At 36.2% G+C, this 17,737-nt stretch overlaps 1 protein-coding gene across 1 annotated transcript in view; it reads left to right on the top strand.

Moving 5' to 3' along the window:
- NETO1 (neuropilin and tolloid like 1) overlaps positions 1-16,547 on the top strand; it is a 107,989-nt gene extending 91,442 nt beyond the window's left edge. Inside the window, exons 8-11 of the mRNA XM_059410096.1 lie at positions 6,258-6,371; positions 14,156-14,714; positions 15,706-15,780; positions 16,498-16,547. Coding sequence (XP_059266079.1) covers positions 6,258-6,371; positions 14,156-14,714; positions 15,706-15,766 — 734 coding nt within the window. The 3' untranslated portion in view covers positions 15,767-15,780; positions 16,498-16,547. The remainder of the gene's footprint in view (positions 1-6,257; positions 6,372-14,155; positions 14,715-15,705; positions 15,781-16,497) is intronic.
- Positions 16,548-17,737: the final 1,190 nt, after the last annotated feature.

Raw genomic sequence — 17,737 nt, 5'->3', positions numbered from 1 at the left:
CTTGCTGGTCTTGGCTTTCCAGGATGGGACTTGAATCTGTCTTTCCAATTTGGTGTGAGAAAATGCACATATCTTGATCATCTTATTATCCTGTGAATCAGAAGTATCATAACTATTTTCTACATCTAAACCTTCCTCCTTTAGTGTAGTTTAAGCATGTGGTAAGATCGGCATTTGCCATTGTATTTAACATGCATAAAATCTATTTTCTCTTTCTTTTTTAGAATTGAACTTCAGTATATGAAGTATAAAATAATAGGCATGAGTAGAGCAAAGAAATTACTCCCCAAGATGTTAAAATAACTCAGCAAGTCTCAGTTTTAGGAAAGCTCTGAACATATCTAGAAAGGTGTATAGTTGACTATAAAAATGGAGATTGGTTACAGATTTACCTTTTTTTTTTTTCCTTTTCATATGAAAATACTACAACAACATAGATTCAAAGAGTTGGAGCTTCCAAGTTTCTGGTGTACTAGTGACTTTGTTTTCACAATTAAATATATTGCTAAATTCGTATAATTACTTTCAAGAGAGAAAAGGGATAAACACATTAATTTCTGTGAGTCTTGTAAGATTAATTATTGATATTACCGGTCATTGTTCCTTCATGTTATATTAGAAATAATTTGAAACCATTTTGTGACTCCTAGGAGGGAGTTGTCCGCTTTGCATGTGGGATTGGATTTTTGTGAAATGAACCGTAGGTGGTGTAGGAAGTAACAGCTTGGAGAAAGATATGCTAGGGACACTCTAAAATTAATATTCCCCAGACATTTTTGAGAAAAGGATGTCTCACGATACATTCCTGGCTGTGAACGGGGCTGTCCCAGAGCCCGTGTGCACCGCCGTGCGGGAGTGCCCAGTGAGGCCCAGCGGTCAGCGTCCCACTGCTCCCACGGGTTGGTTCCCTTGAGTTGATCATTAGATATTTTAAATATCACCCTGAGGTATAATAGCTTATACATCTATGTGCTGAAACCATTTCATTATTTCTTTTACAGTGTTGTGCTCTCTATAGAACAGTTATGCCTTTTATTACACAAAAGAGTAAACACATGTGTGTATAACTCATCTTTTTAGACACCGTTTATTGCACCCTGTCATGTATGAAATCATCTGTTTAGGTCTGCGTGGTCCTCCAGTGTTGGTGAGAGATCTGTGAATGACCGTGTGCTCATAAAGGTATTTTTTATACTTGACGGGTAACTACTTTTAGAATGACTGTTATTTAATATTACATCGCTCTACTTTCATATTTTGTATCTCCTTAAATATTAGAGGTTGTATTTATTTGATTTGGGGTAATTATCATCATAATTCAAAACCAGCTACCATGCGTCTATCCTATATTGGCTACAGTGTTTCAAGACAGATCACCTTTCATCCTCACAACTGTATGTGGTAGTCAAGATTAGCCTCCCTTCTATAGGTGTAACCGAAATTGGGGGATTTTAAGGAGCATTGGCTCAAGTTTGCACAACCTGGAAGGGTGGATCTGGGTTTCAGTCTCAAGCAGTTTGGATCCACAGTCCCCGTGCAATGCTTGTGTCCTGGAATAGCTTATGGTCATAACGCTTGCATCCACAGTTCTCGGCATTATGAAATCACTTAGGTAAGTATGATCCTTATTCCCATTTTACAGATGTGATAACTAGTAAGTGTTCATGGAGGGAGCTATTCTATCCTTTGGGATTACTACTCCTCGAAGCTGAGACCCAGCTCTTCCCACAATAGAGTCATCAGGACTCTGCTGTCCTGGATTGAAGTGTCTGGAGAAACACAGGCTAAGCTTCGTTCTAATGTGCAGTCTCTTATATAGCCAAATAATAATAAATAATAGTAATAACACTTTGCACAGAAGGATATATTTTGGTGCAGGAGGGAGGAGGGAACGGTGAGGTAAGACCCATTTAGTGGGGTTAGAATATACCATTTCTATGTTACCTGCAGGATTTGTATCAAGAGCAATGCTGCAGTTGTGCACACGACGTTCTTTTGACTGACTAGAGTAGTTCACTATGTTCAGTTTCTGTCCTTCTCTTAAAAAAGAAATACCTAGTATTGTGTCTAAATAATAAAATGGGGATGTTCAGTAAGTCCTTCCACGAAGCAAGGTTGCAGAGCTGCGCTCATTTTTCAATACAATTTAAAATAGTTCAGAAATGGGGCACCTGGGTGGCTCAGCCAGTTAAACATCTGCTTCTTGATTTAGGCTCAGGTCAAGATCTCAAGGTTGTGAGATCAAGTCCTGCGTCAGGCTCTGCACTCGGTGGGCAGTGTGCTTCAGATTCTCTCTCTTTCCCTCTCTTGCCCTCCCTCCCTCTCTTAAAAAAAAAAAAAAAAAAAAAGTTCAACGACAAAAGCCATGAAAATATTTTTTTCTACATAGTTTTTAAAAAGCCAATATGAAGCTACATGTTTTATTATTTGTTTTAAGATTTTATTTATTTATTTATTTGACAGAGAGAGATCACAAGAAGGCAGAGAGGCAGGCAGAGATGGGGGGGAAGCAGGCTCCCTGCTGAGCAGAGAGCCCGATGTGGGACTCGATCCCAGGACCCTGGGATCATGACCTGAGCTGAAGGCAAAGGCTTCAACCCACGGAGCCACCCAGGCGCCCCTACATTTGCTATCCTGATAGCAACAGAAAACCTCCTTCCGGAAATAAGTAGATTCTTGATGTTGGGAACCATGCATGTGAGGTAGTCTGTACTGAGTATTGCTTCCTCGGTGGCCATGTTATTGTGAGTAAATCTCATCCTTCAGTTTGTTACAGACTGTTTTAGGAAATAAGGTGGCTGGTTTTTACGAGGCAAGAGCTTATGACAATGCATACTGAATTTCTAAGTAGAACAAGTCCTTCACAAACCGGTAGAATGTGTCTTTCTCTGCCACAGTAAGAGCCAAGGAAATAATCTGAGGTGTAGTTTCTGAGAATATCACAAATTGGATTATACCTGAAGGCTAGCTCTCCACTAATAAACACATCTGTTAGAGTGTTCTGCTTTCTGGGACACTCAGGTGGGCACCCTGGCCAGAGTTAATCTGTTCGTTCTTTCTTTCTTTCTTTCTTTCTTTCTTTCTTTCTTTCTTTCTTTCTTTTATTTTATTTATTTATTTGATAGAGAGAGAGAGCAGGGGGAGAGCAGAGGGAGAAGGACAAACAGTCTCCATGCAGAGCGTGGAGCCTGACACGGGGCTTGATCCCAAGACCCTGAGACCATGACCTGAGCCCAAATCAAAAGTCAAATGCTTAGCCAATTGAACCAGCCAGGCACCTCCAGAGTTAACCTTCTGCTCAGGAACAGTAATCAATTAAAAGTATCTGTTGAATATTTACTATAAGCCTAGAAATGTTAAACCATACGAGAGATTAAAAATGAACATATTTTAGAGGCATGTCCTTAGTCTCAAGGAACATGTGGGGAAAGATCATAAGCCTATGCTACGTGCTAAGCTCTTTTGAAAATTTTAAGTATAATAGGATTTAAGAAAAAGATAATTTTCTTGGTAGTTTGGAATAATATTTCAAAACCGCACAGAGAATACAGTGCTGATACGATTTGGATAGCAGAGTGGAGAATGGATATTGCAGGACAGAGAGAGGGGAGGAACATACTTGGCCTCTGAGCCACAGATATCGGGAATGTGTGGTGGGTCATGGAAAATAATGTCAGTGTGTAGAATGTGTCCAGACAGCCTCGAAAGCACAATAAGAACATGGCTTGCTTTGTCTTATCAGCGGGAGGTAGAAATAAGATCTTTAATGAACCATTGCCTATGTGCATTTACGTGAGAGAAATAGTCAGACATACAAGAACACTCAGAACCCAATATAAGTCGTTACACATTTGTTTCTTACCCACTGCAAGATTTGCTCTTTATTTGTGTTTGTCATTTTCATAGCAATTCTGTAAATTCTGGCAAAAGTAAGAAGAAGAAGATGGAATGGTACCTAGAATAATAATAAGTGGAAAGAACGAGATGATTAGCTGGCACATTTCCCTAATCACTTGACGTAAGGAAGTGCATCAGGAATGTGATTTCTTGACAGTCCTGAGGACCTGTTACGTTACCAGTCAAACCACCAATATTTAACCATAGCTGATACTGGCACATTGGCGTATAAGAGATGTTCACAACTTACAAACCAGCAGAACTAGAAACAAAATCCCATTTGGAGAATTCATAATTTAAGTTTCAGTGCTCTTACCAATATTCTCATGTATTGTGTTCAATTACAGAATCCAATGTCATTTTTATTTACATACTTAAAATTTTAAAAACTAACCCATTCTACTTAATAGTAATTGTAGCAATTTTTCCAACTTATTCTGGAAGGGCAATAAAATTTATGCCCTCTTAAAGGTATTTTTTTTTTTTTTTACTTGATGGATAACTGTACTTCCAGAACCACCCCACTCTATTAGGGCATATTTATCTATTTATTTATTTATTTTTTACCAAGGCATTTCACAGCTACTCCATTTGCAGAAAACTTCTTGTTCTATGTACACATTTTGACAACATTCATTATCTGCTTAACAGACCGTATCAGTTGTGTGAAAGCCATATCTGAATACAGAAATTTAAATTTCATTCCTTACTAAAGAGCAGATTTTTGCAATCATATATCAGATCATTAAACTTTACATTATAAAAGGCTTACATGATGCTTAACAAGTCACCAGCCCATGTTTAGCATGATACTTTCTTTACAAAATGACTACTGTATATTTTCTACTCTACAATATGCTTGTTTTTTGTTTGTTTGTTTTTCAAAATGACCACCACACATTTTTAAATCTTTAGCCAGGGACCTAAAGTCAAACCAAGCCAAGGGAAGAAGGAACTGTCCTTCTGGGAAGGGCGAGGGAAGAGTGTGGAGGCAGGGTTGTGGAGATCCAGAAGGAATCACTTTGCTTGAGTTAGCTCTATCTTGGCCGTATCTTTTTTATTTTCAAGATTTGAGTGTTTTTGTTTTGTTTTGTTTTTTGTTATTACTATTGTTAGGATTTCTCTAGGTGTGTTAAAATACACTAAGTTGCAATATGCAAATTATTTGCCTGACGTTTTTGGTTAGTATTTAACTTTTAACTTTCCAAAATACCCATGATATATATAGTCTTGAAGGTGAAAAAGTCATTACCACATGACTGGCATTTAAGTAGTACTGATCATTAATAAATCTTTACTCATCGATTAGCCACTGTAAATGATGTGTTTTATATCAAATATGTTTTTCTAGAATCTATCCTTAAAAGGGCTTTAGAACTATTATTGAGAAAAAAGTGAAACACTAAAGTCACATTTTCTAAGATAGGTGGGACCACTGTGAAGGTAAAAACAAAAGTTAGCTGTGAAGCATGATCTGTAAACTACCATCCCGAATTCACTGTTATTCCAGCGACTGAGTATTGTAAACATCCTATTACTTTGATAAATATATGTATTTCCTAATATTGAAGTCATATCTAATGTTCTACTTTGCTGCACTCAACTCCTCACTATTTCTCATGTCCATGTGTTGGATACCTTCCCTGTGTTCTTATTTTACCTCCCAGCACCCTGAGTAGACACTGTAACCTGAGATCGTGGATCACTGTACCTAGAGTTACTAGGACGCGTGAAATACATGCAAAGTAGGCTAATTTCATCACCATGCATATGTTAAACATTGATGAGAAAATACATTTTTTCTTATGTTGTTCAGGATTAATTTCCCTTGTTCTGAATTTCCGTGGTATTCTTTGTTTTGTTCATGTGCTTCAGTGATAGTATAAGGATGTTTGATACATACTTTCTTCATTAGTATTTTGCAAGTCTGTGCTTTATGCAATTATTTCAATGTTAATTGAATGAAGACTTTTTACACAATACTACATTTGTACAGACAGAATTTCAGTGTAAAGCATAGCATTATCCATGCAGCAGACACTTTATTTTTGTTAAATGAATGCACCGTGTCAAAGAAAAAAAGACCCATAGAAATAATGTATTTCATTTTTATGATGGAAACCCCCTGTGCCAGTTTTATAAACTACGCACATCTAGAGAAGTGCCAGCCCTGTTAGCAACACAAGGAATAATTACCACAATGGCAGCACTTCTGAGAACAGAATGTCAGGTGATTTATCTCAATTTGACGGGAAATTATCATTCTACTGTTTTTGTTTTTAGATTTGCAATATGAGTGATTTACTAGAGTATCAGGTCTAACTTTTTTCTTCATTTTCCTTTCCTACTCTTATCTTTAGCTCCCTGTGAAGGCAATACATTCTTCTGCCACAGTAACATGTGTATTAACAATACACTGGTCTGCAATGGACTCCAGAACTGTGTGTATCCTTGGGACGAGAATCACTGTAAAGGTAATGATCAAAAATCTGCAGAAGTCCTCTGCCCGTAGAGTGGGAAGCCTTTATTAGGATGTGGAAATGTATCAGAGTGACTTGAAAATTGATATGCATATGGGTTTTGTGGAGCCTCCTGTATATTTTGTAATTTATGTGCAAACGTCTTTCTTTGCTTTTGCCAGAAGTTTCCTTATTCATTAATGTATAGTAGAGAATCTTTAACATTTGAATGCTCATTAAAGACACCTTGTTAGCACCTGCAGAGCCCTGGAGAGGAAAGGCAGCTTTTAGTGCAGCGTGTTTTTCCTGTCAGACCTGGTGCCTTTCCTTTGTGCCTGCACCTCTCACCAGTCTGTCTTCTCGGGACTGTGTGCATGTACTCCAGGGGGAAGGTGCACTGAAGGAACATTTGTGCTTTCAGATACTTCCAGCCACTTAACTTGACTTCAGTTTTGCTACCAAAATGCTTTTCTTCCTTTCCAATGAAAATAGCTCCCAATATCCCTGCTCCCTTTTCTAGCTTGAACACAAAGGTCTGTTTATGTAGATAACAATCCATGGGTTGGCTATGAATGTTGCGTGTTTTAGTTAAGTTGAAAAATGCCAGGCATATTCTTTTATTCAGGTTCAATATTAAATGATTTGTAAAGGGAAATAACAGGCAATCAACCCTTTCCTGCTTCAAGTGCAGTATTGTCTACTAAAATGTCTTCTGTCGATGGAAGCCAAGAGACATCACCATAGTAGGCATGGTTCATGGTCAAGGAGAAAGGCATATGCAGCCTTGATTATTTTGATGGTGGAAGTAGATGATTATTCAAGGAACCACTTCTAAATGATGGGAGAGTAAGTTATCTGTGTAGTAGAATCTTAAATTAGTGTCATTAATGATTGGTAGTAATAAGCTTTATTTGCCCAATGGGATTTGTTCCCACACATGTAGGACCATTTGACATGAGAGAGAAGTGAACAGAATGTGAATGGATAGGTTTTTTGAGCTTCCATGTTTATCTTCTCCAGATGGCAAGACCACTATTTTGATTTCTACTTCATTCTCTTGCAGGGAACACACCTTTACCATTTCGATCTTTGTGACAGGCTACCCTCAGAGATATTGCGAATTCCATTCTAGACCACCACAATAAAGCTAATGTAGCAATAAAGCGAGTCAAATGAATTTTTTGGTTTCCTAGCAGATATAAAATCTGTTTACGCTACACCGCAGTCTATTAAGGATTTGATAGCAGTATGTGTATAGAGGCAATGCATTATGCAGCTTAATTAAAAAGTATTTACTGCTGAAAACTGCTAGCCATCACAAAACCTTTCAGCAAGTCAAAAATCTGTGATCACAGGTCACTGTAATAAATATAGTAATAATGAAAATGTTTGCAATATTGCAAGAATTATCAAAATGTGACACAGCAAAACAAAGTGAGCAAATGTTATTGGGGAAAGGGTGTTGATAGACTTCCTTGATGCAGGATTGCTACAAACCTTCAGTTGTCGAAAACAGTATCTGTGAAGTGCAACAAGGTGACGTGTGAGGAAAGGAGCCTACCTGTAGTTTACTGGAGTTAGTACCACAGACTAACACAGGGCGTGTCCTAGAAAATGTCCCATGTGCTCTTGAAAAGAATGCATGTTGCCATTATTAGGTGGCTTGCTCTAGTGATGTAGGTTTACAGCATTGTTCAAGTTTTCTGTTTCTGTTTTCATTTTCGACCATATTTTATCTATTTTTTTTTTACATTTGAACTTTATTTTTGTTTTGTTTTATTTTTTTTTTTTTAGTGTTCCAAAATCATTGCTTATGCATGACACTCAGTGCTCTATGCAATATGTGCCCTCCTTAATACCCACCACCAAATTAAGTGTTAATCAACTGTTTACATTGTCATAAGGTTTCCAGTCAACAGAAGGCTGTTAGTAGTTAGCTTTTGGAGGAGTCAAAGTTGTACATGGATTTTTAAAAACACATGGATTGTGTCCCTAACCCCTGCATTGTTAAAGGTCAATTATATATTTGGTATGTAACTGAATACTCGGTCAGTAGGTCCAGTTTAGGTATAGACTGATCCCGGTATTTATTTATTTTTCCATTTCATTTTATTTTATTTCTTTTCAGTGTTCCAACATTCATTGTTTATGCACCACACCCAGTGTTCCATGTAATATGTGCCCTCCTTAATACCCACCACCAGGCTCACCCATCCCTCCCACTTTCCACCCCTCCAGAACCCTCAGTTTGTTTCTCAGAGTCCACAGTCTCTCATGCTTCGTCTCCACCTCCAATTTCCCCCAGTTCACCTTTCCTTTCCTTCTCCTAATGTCCTCCATGTTATTCTTTATGCTCCACAAGTAAGTGAAACCACATAATTGACTCTCTCTGCTTGACTTATTTAACTCAGCATAACCTTTTCCAGTCCCATCCATGTTGATATAAAAGTTGGGTATTCATCCTTTCTGATGAAGACATAATATTCCATAGTATATATGGACCACATCTTCTTTATCCATTCATCCATTGAAGGGCATCTTGGCTCTTGCCAAAGTTTGGCAGCTGTGCCCATTGATGCTATGAACATTGGGGCACAGATGGCCCTTGTTTCACTACATCTGGATCTTTGGAATAAATATCCAGTAGTGCAATTGCAGGGTCATAGGGAATCTCTATTTTTAATTTCTTAAGGAATCTCCACACTGTTTTCCAAAATGGCTGCACTAACTTGCATTCCCACCAGCAGTGCAAGAGGTTTCCCCTTTCTCCACATCCTCTCCAATACTTGTTATTTACTGTCTTGTTGATTTGGGCCATTCTAACTGGTGTAAGCTGGTATCTCAATGTGGTTTTGATTTGAATTTCCCTGATGGCTAATGATGATGGACATTTTACCATGTGTCTTGGAGAAGTATCTGTTCATGTCTCTGCCCATTTTTTGATGTGATTATCTGTTTTGTGTATGTTGAGTTTGAGGAGTTCTTTATAGATCTTGAATATCAGTCCTTAGTCTGTAGTGTCATTTGCGAATATCTTCTCCCATTCCGTGGGTTGCCTCTGTGTTTTGTTGACAGTTTCCTTTGCTGTGCAGAAGCTTTTGATCTTGATGAAGTCTCAAAAGTTCATTTTTGCTTTTGTTTCCTTTGCCTTTGGAGACATATCTTGAAAGAAGTTGTTGTGACCAATGTCAAAGAGATTACTGCCTTGTTCTCCTCTAAGATTTTGATAGATTCCTGCCTCACATTGAGGTCTTTTATCCATTTTCAGTTTATCTTTGGATCCAACTGTACATTAAAAAGATTATCCACCATGACCAGGTGGGATTCATCCATCGGATGCAAGGGTGGTTCAACATTCGCAAATCAATCAATGTGATAGAACAAATCAGTAAGAGAAGAGAGAAGAACCACATGGTCCTCTCAATCAATGCAGAAAAAGCATTTGACAAGATAGAGAATCTGTTCCCTGATTAAAACCCTTCTAAGTATAGGGATAGAGGGAACATTCCTCAACTTCATAGAATCTATCTATGAAAAAACCCACAGAAAATATCATCCTCAATGGGGAAAAACTGACAGCCTTCCCTTTGAGATCAGGAACACGAGAAGGATGTCCACTCTCATCACTCTTGTTCAACATAGTATGAGAAGTCCTAGCAACAGCAATCAGACAACAAAAAGAAATAAAAAGTATTCAAGTTGGCAATGAAGAAGTCAAACTCTCTCTCTTTGCAGATGACATTATATTTTATATTTTATCTATTTTTGAAAGTACCTGTTCAATTCTCCAACTATTATGAATTTTCTGCTTTCTTCATTTCTGTATATTTTCATTATATGTATTTTTGAGCTAGTTGTTATGTCCATATATGTTTAAAATTGTTGTATTTTTCTGATGGCTTGGCCCTCTTATTGATCATTAAAAACCAATCACTTTTTGTTTTATTTTGTCTAATGTTAGCACATTCACTCCAGCTTTCTTCTAAATGCAGTTTGTATACTCAATCTTTTTCTATCCTTTTGTTTTCAGTCCATCTGTATCTTTGAACATAGAGTATGTTTAATGTAGACAGTATACAGTTGGATCTTATTTTTTAATCCAGTCTGACAATATTTGCCTTTTGATTAGATTGTTTAATCCACTCATATTTAGTGGTGCTATTGATGTATATTTGGATTTACATCAGCTACTTTACTTCTTTTCTCCTCTATGTCCCACGTATTTTTGTTCCTCTTTTCTTCTTTTATTGGTCTCTTTTGCTATAAGTGAATACATTTTAGTGTAACATTTTAATTCCTTTAGTGACTTTTTAAAAAAATTTTTCAATTTATTTATTTCAGAAAAACAGTATTCATTATTTTTTTTTTGAGTTATTTTCTTAGTGATTATTTTAGGTCTTACAACACAAAGCCTAACTTCTCAGAATGTATTTCAGATTTATACTAATTTAAGAACATTATTTCAATACAGCTCTGTTCTCTTTCTATTTACCTGTTACTTTTGTCCATATTATTTTTATGTATTTTCAAATCAAATAATGCATTGCTGTGTTATTACTTTACATAATTTTAGAGCAAGAATATATTATGCAGTTCATTACATAACACTTCTTCTTTACCATTTATGATTCTCTTCTTTTGTTTTTGTAGATTCACATTCCCGTCTGATGTCACTTCTTATTCCAGGACAGTTTTGCTCCTACCTACATCACTTGTATTGTTAATACCAAATATTTACTATTTCTATAAGTTATAGGCCCAACATTACAAATTTATATGTATGACATTACTCTTTTAAGAAGTTAAGGGAAGAATGCCAAAGATATATGCAACTATATAGTTCTTTGTAATTTTGCATATAATGGCCTTTATTGGCATTATTTATTTGCCTCTTTAATTTGCTCTCTATTTTTTAATTTGGGTTTGAATTAGGGTCTGAAGTCACTTTCAGACCCTAAGCAGCAAGGAAAAAATAACTCCTCACATAGAGGAGTTAATTTCTTTTAATATTTCTTTTAAGGCATTTTTTCAGCATTAAATTATCTTTAGTTTTGTTTACCTGGAAATGTGTATTTTATCCCCATTTTTGAAAGTTAGTATGCTGGATATTAGATAAAAAGTGGTTTTTGTTTTGGTTTTTTGGCCTGCAGAATTTTGAATGTGTCATGCCTCTGTCCCCTGGCCTCCAAAATCTCTGATGATAAATCAGCTATTAATCTGATTGGGGTTCCTTTCTATGTGAGGAGTTATTTTTTCCTTGCTGCTTTCAAGATTTTCTCTTGCAACATTTTTTATCTTATAGGTCAGAGTTGGGTATCAGTTCATTTATCTTACTCAGAATTTGTTGAAATTCTTGGATGGAATTTGCTCACCAAATTTGGGAAGTTTTCACCTTTTATTTATTTATTTGAATGTTTTTCCATTACTTTCTCTCCTTCTTATACTCTCATCCATTAGGTTGGTGCCGTTGATGGTTTGTCTCATTTCTGTTCATTTTTCTGTGTCTTTTGATCTTAGTCTTCTTCAGATTGCATAATTTTCCTTCATCTCTCCTCAAGTTTGATGTTACTTTCCTCTTTCAGCTGAAATGTACTGCTGAGTCACTCAAATCAAGTTTTTATTTCAGCAACTGTGCCATTCAACTCTAGATTTTTCACTTTTTTTCTTTTTTGTAATTTTTCTCTGTTGCTATTCTGCACGTGATAAGACCTTATCCTCCTATTTTTCTTTACTTCCTTAGCCATTGTTTCCTTTAGTTCCTTGAACATATTTGTAACAAATCATTGTCTGTTAAGTCTGATGTCTGGCCCTCCCCTAGGCTTTTTTCCCCTTGTGTATGAATTGCATTATCCCATTTGTTTACATGCCTTGGGATATTTTATTGGAAACATCATGTTAGATAATGTATTGTAGCAATTCTGGATACTAATTCCTCTCTCCCCAGGGCTTGTTCTACTATCGTTTTTTTTTTGTTTGTTTGTTTGTTTGTTTGTTTGTTTTTGGTTGTTGTTGTTGTTTTGTTTTGTGTGTGTGTGTGTGTGTGTGTTAGTGTAGAGTTGGCTGGACTGTTTCAGTGATGTCTGTCACTGATGGTGTTGCATGGAGACCATGCTGTGGGCAAGCATACCATAGCCTCAGATGGCCATGGTTTAGTAAGACACTCTCTGACCATCTTTTTCCTGTCCTGTTTATCTGTCTTTTTTTTTTTTTATCACACCCAGCTATTATTCTCTATTAATCGCCAAATGATTGTTAGGTCATTTTGGACAGTTCCCAGGAGTGTAAATTGTTCCAATTAAATTCAGTTCCTTTAGTTAGTCTTTGAGTCTTTCAGGGTTAGTCTTTGAGTCTAGGCTTTGTGATTTGTTCTAAACTAGGAGGGTTTTCTTTATTTTCCTGGTATTTTATGTTAAATTTCTACCTGTTCTAGTGTCTGGCTCATTGCTACTGTGGAGCTTGACAGTCTCTTCTTAAATCGCTTCCCAGAAAATGTCTGTTGTTTTGAGATATCCTTAGGTTTGAACTTTTCCACACTGTTTCAAAAAATGTAACTTTCTTTGGGGAAAGCTCTAGTGTTCTCTGTTCTTGTGGCCTGCCTCCCTTCTTTGCCAAAGTGTCTGCATTACTGCTTTGGGTGCTGAAAGGAGGCAGGGATAGTGACCAACTTCTTTTGGAGTAACACCTCTGCTTTATGAGTAGGGTACGGGGTGAGGGTGGTGACCTCTTGTCTTCTGAGCTTGCCTCTCTAGGCAGTTCGACTCAATGAGTGAGCTTGGGCAAAGGTGATGGGAGACACATATTCTCAGCCTTCTGCACCTGGTGTAGGGCTTCCATCCTACCAGTGGGGGCTGGGAGGAAGAATGGAACCCTTGATAACTGAGGATCTTTTGCCTAGAATACAGTACGTCCCCACACTATGGATTTGGGGGGAGGTGAGAGATGCTTGTGGTTTGTTCCACTTGGGGAGGTACTGTAGCTCTAGGTGGGGAGCATTAGGGAGAGGAAGCCCTGTGCTATTGTCTGAAACCTCCCTAAGTAAGCTTCCATCATGGCAAATTGGGGTGGGGGTAGGGAGTGGGTTTAAAGGACAGATTCTCACTGTTCTTAAAGAAATTTAGTAAATTTCCCTGAATAAATGTACTTCCATTTGCTGTTTCCATTATGACAATATCCAGAAATGATGATAGATGATAGATAGATAGATAGATATAGGTAAAGATATAGTAAGTATAAATATAGATACAGATTTTTGTTTGTTTTTAATTATTTTTACCAGTTGTGGTTGTTTCATTGGGGAAAAGGCCCACAGATGGAGTCATGCTACCATTCCAGAAGTGTCTGTCAAGAAATTTAATTACCTTTTGGTATTAGAATATTGGTGTTATTGTGAGTTCAGTTATTTAACTCAGGAATAAATTCAAAACAATATAGGTAGAGTCGTGTTCCCACTAGTCGAGTTTGGATGTTTTCTTATACCTATGAAGAGAAAAATAATTTACTGCTTTTAACATTACTAATTTATTTCCAAATGTCTTGCTAAAGACCTTGTAAGAACTTTTTCAAACGTATGTTGAAAGTAAGGATGCTGGGCAATGGGAGGTCTATCTCTAAGTTTAGAAGATAGGGCCCTTGTGAAAAGGGAAGCTTCTTGTTTATTTTTAAAGATTTGTTCATGTTACTTTAAGCCTGTACAAATTCTCGGCTCAGTGTACACCTTTTTATGTGCTCTGACTACCATATTAATGCATGGTGGATTGTTTCTTGTTTTGTTTGTTGTTTTCACTCTCCTCAACCTGTAGAGAAGAGGAAAACCAGCCTATTGGACCAGCTCACCAACACCAGCGGGACTGTCATTGGCGTGACTTCCTGCATTGTGATCATCCTTATTATCATTTCTGTCATTGTGCAGATCAAACAGCCTCGTAAAAAATATGTCCAAAGGAAATCAGACTTTGACCAGACAGTTTTCCAGGAGGTGTTTGAACCTCCTCATTATGAGTTATGTACTCTAAGAGGGACAGCAGCTACAGCTGACTTTGCAGATGTGGCAGATGACTTTGAAAACTACCATAAACTGCGGAGATCCTCTTCCAAATGCGTTCACGACCATCACTGTGGGTCACAAGTGTCCAGTACGAAAGGCAGCCGCAGTAACCTCAGCACAAGAGATGCTTCTGTCTTGACAGAGATGCCCCCACAGCCCATCAAACCCCTCATCCCGCCCATGAGCAGAAGAAACATCCTCGTCATGAAACACAACTACTCGCAAGATGCTGCAGATGCCTGTGACATTGACGAGATCGAGGAGGTGCCAACGACGAGTCACAGGCTGTCCCGCCACGACAAAGCCGTCCAGCGGTCAGTATCAATAGATTTTTTGATGACACCTAGAACCTGAGGACTGAAATGCCTCCAGAATATTGTGTTCTAGTTGATCTTCTTATTTCAGTTTCTTTTTATAACAATTTAAACCATAGTGTCTCAATTTTTTCCTCTCCCTTTTCCTTTTCAATGCTATCCAGACCCTTCCTAAGTCCTATTTATATACATAGGTGTTTGGGTGTGAGCACACACAGACCAAAGATATGTCATTTATTTCTACACATATCTAGTATTTATTTCTACAAAAATTATGGTTTTAATTTATATTATAAATTTGTATTGCTAATTTGCTGCCACATATTCATGAATTTTGCTTTCATCAATACTTAATATATTTTCAGATATGAAATGCTATTTGGAAATAACTGCCTTACCAAGATGGGTAGCCCATCTTATTAAATAATTTTAATGTAAAAATAACGTATTTTGCAATATGATGTATTATATTTTTTGTATGAAAATGAAAATGCCGAAACCCTTTTTTCCCATATCACATGATACTTACATGACAAATTGCATATAATAGTATGGTATGCTAAAATACTAAACATTTATATTTAAATGTAGAAAAAATAGTAGAAACATTTGATTCACCTTCAACATAAAGATAATATCATCAGTATCATATTATTAGCCCTAAAATTGGTAAAAATTTTGGGGATGGAAAATTTAATTAAGGGAAAATATATCTATTTTAAACCCCCAAAACCCGAAATACATATGTCCTGTTTTGCATGTTTACTAGCATTCAGTTTGTTTTATAAATGGACATACTTTCTCAATTCATCATGCATCTTCAAAACCTAAAATATTTTCAGTTGATTTAATATTTTTGCATGCTGATGGAAAAAAATCTATTTCCATAATTTTATGAATTTTTAGGAATGCTTTTAACTAAATATTTGTATGCATATTTATTTTTTGTGCAAGTATTACTTTGTTGAATGAAATAGCCATAACATTCCAGGTTCTGCCTCATTGGGTCTCTAAGCAAACATGAATCTGAATACAACACAACTAGGGTCTAAAAAGAAAATTCAAGGTAAGCGAATGCCCTTGGTTCCTTCTCCCACCTTGTTGTATTGTTTTGTTTTGTTTTGTTGCAATTGTCTTGTAGATTTTTTTTTAGGGAATGTGCTCTTTTTCATTATCTCTTGAGATAAGTGTTTCATAATACTTCATAATCAGAAATATGCTGGATTCAGTGCTGATGGAATGATGGCTTTTAGCATACACATCTTTAAAATAAATGTTCATATTCTTATCATCAGGCATTGTACTAGAATGTTATTTCAAAAAGGATGTTAAATTAGCAAGTTAAATTTTACATATTTCAAGGTTAAAATTAAAAAATAGTAAATTTTCAAAAAAATCAGAATGCAAGTTTTTCATAACAAAAACAATGGAATATTGTCTCAATATAACTGAAGTCGACACATGCAGTTGGTAATTTTCTTATTTAATTTGGCAATATTCTACTCAGATTCATACACTAAGTGTTTGGTGGTATTTATACAGTGTGTGCACTCTTTATTTTTGCATGAATATGTAGCTTATGTCATCAAAGTTAAGTGCAGCATGTTATGCCAGATTCTATGATATCAGATTTGAATGCTTAACAGTGTAAATGTTCCATAAATACTAGCTGTCTATGTGTACATCTATTTTGTGATCAAATACCATAAGAGCTTTACTTTTAGCACTTGATAATCTATATCTCTATTAGACTAATTTGTCTCCAATTAAATTTGCTTGACAGCTAAACTCTTCAAAACACTTCAAGCCTATCAACTATTCTTGAATTAGGTGAATGCATTTCCATGCTCTATATTACCTTGATAAATTCATGTATTTGTATGCATTTTTCACTGGGAGAAAATGTTTTAACTGTGTTTTATTTTCAGAGAAGAACTATTTATACAAACATGGGGACTGTGAAACGAAAATTCTCTAGTGAATTGTGAAAAGTGGACATATTTCTAAATTCATTCCACTGCCTTTATCCAAACTTAAGAATTAGAGACATTTGTTATTCCTTCGGCAAGACATCCCCGCTGCACAATGATATGTTCATTTCATAATTTGGTTGCTGGTCACCAAGTGCTCCTTAGTTTTTAAATACATTTTGAGATTTACTGGAAACTTGAAGAAGAAATTAGTTCCTGATTAAGACTATCCCAATTTTTCTTTTTACTCTTAGTTTCACTTTGTTTCTATGTTGTTTTATGTCCTTGTTATATAATTGTACGTTGTGTGACATGTGAACAACACGATTTTGGATGAACTTTGTGTTACATGTACATTGTTTTCATTAGATAGACTGCTTGAGACTAGTGCGTCCCTGAGGGATTTTGAACATGCTACAGTTAAGAAGTGAAAATATGGACCATGGAAGCACCAGCTAGAGGTTTTATGGACTATTAACATCTATTATTGTATTATGATTAAATGCAGCCAAGAGTCATGAGTAAAAATACCAGATTGCAATAAGAAACATCTGATTTTTTTTTTTTTTTTTTTTAGTCTTTCCCAATTTCCTTTTTGTTTTATATCAAAGGAAGATACTAAGTTTCAGAAAGAGGTTTTGAAATCAGGTAATTTACCACTCAGACCCATCAGTAGAAATGTTTTTTTGATTAAGCACTTAGCAATATGACTGAATTGACAGTTTGAGAAAATACCCTGCATGTCAGTACTGGATATTTGAGTTGGAAAAATATCCTTTTTATTAGACACATTGTAAAAAGCATGCATTCTCGGATACTGCTGTTACGCTTCCATTTCTTTGTGTCATATGCTTGCTACTTGTAACTTTTTATATAAAGATATATAAAAATGTATAATAATTTCCTAACGAGTTAAGAAAAATGTTTTCTTCTATTAGAGTGATAAAAAATTGACTTACATAAGTGCACACTTTATATCAACTCTTTCTACCTGTTAGGCTCTAGGATGTCTTTTAGTATTGAGGCTTACTTCTCTAAATTTGATCTCTCAAA

Source organism: Mustela nigripes, chromosome 8 (genome assembly GCF_022355385.1).
Source record: "Mustela nigripes isolate SB6536 chromosome 8, MUSNIG.SB6536, whole genome shotgun sequence".
Classification (NCBI taxonomy): Eukaryota; Metazoa; Chordata; class Mammalia; order Carnivora; family Mustelidae; genus Mustela; species Mustela nigripes.
The sequence above is the reverse complement of the archived record's forward strand: the minus strand, read 5'-3'. Positions and strand labels throughout refer to the sequence as shown.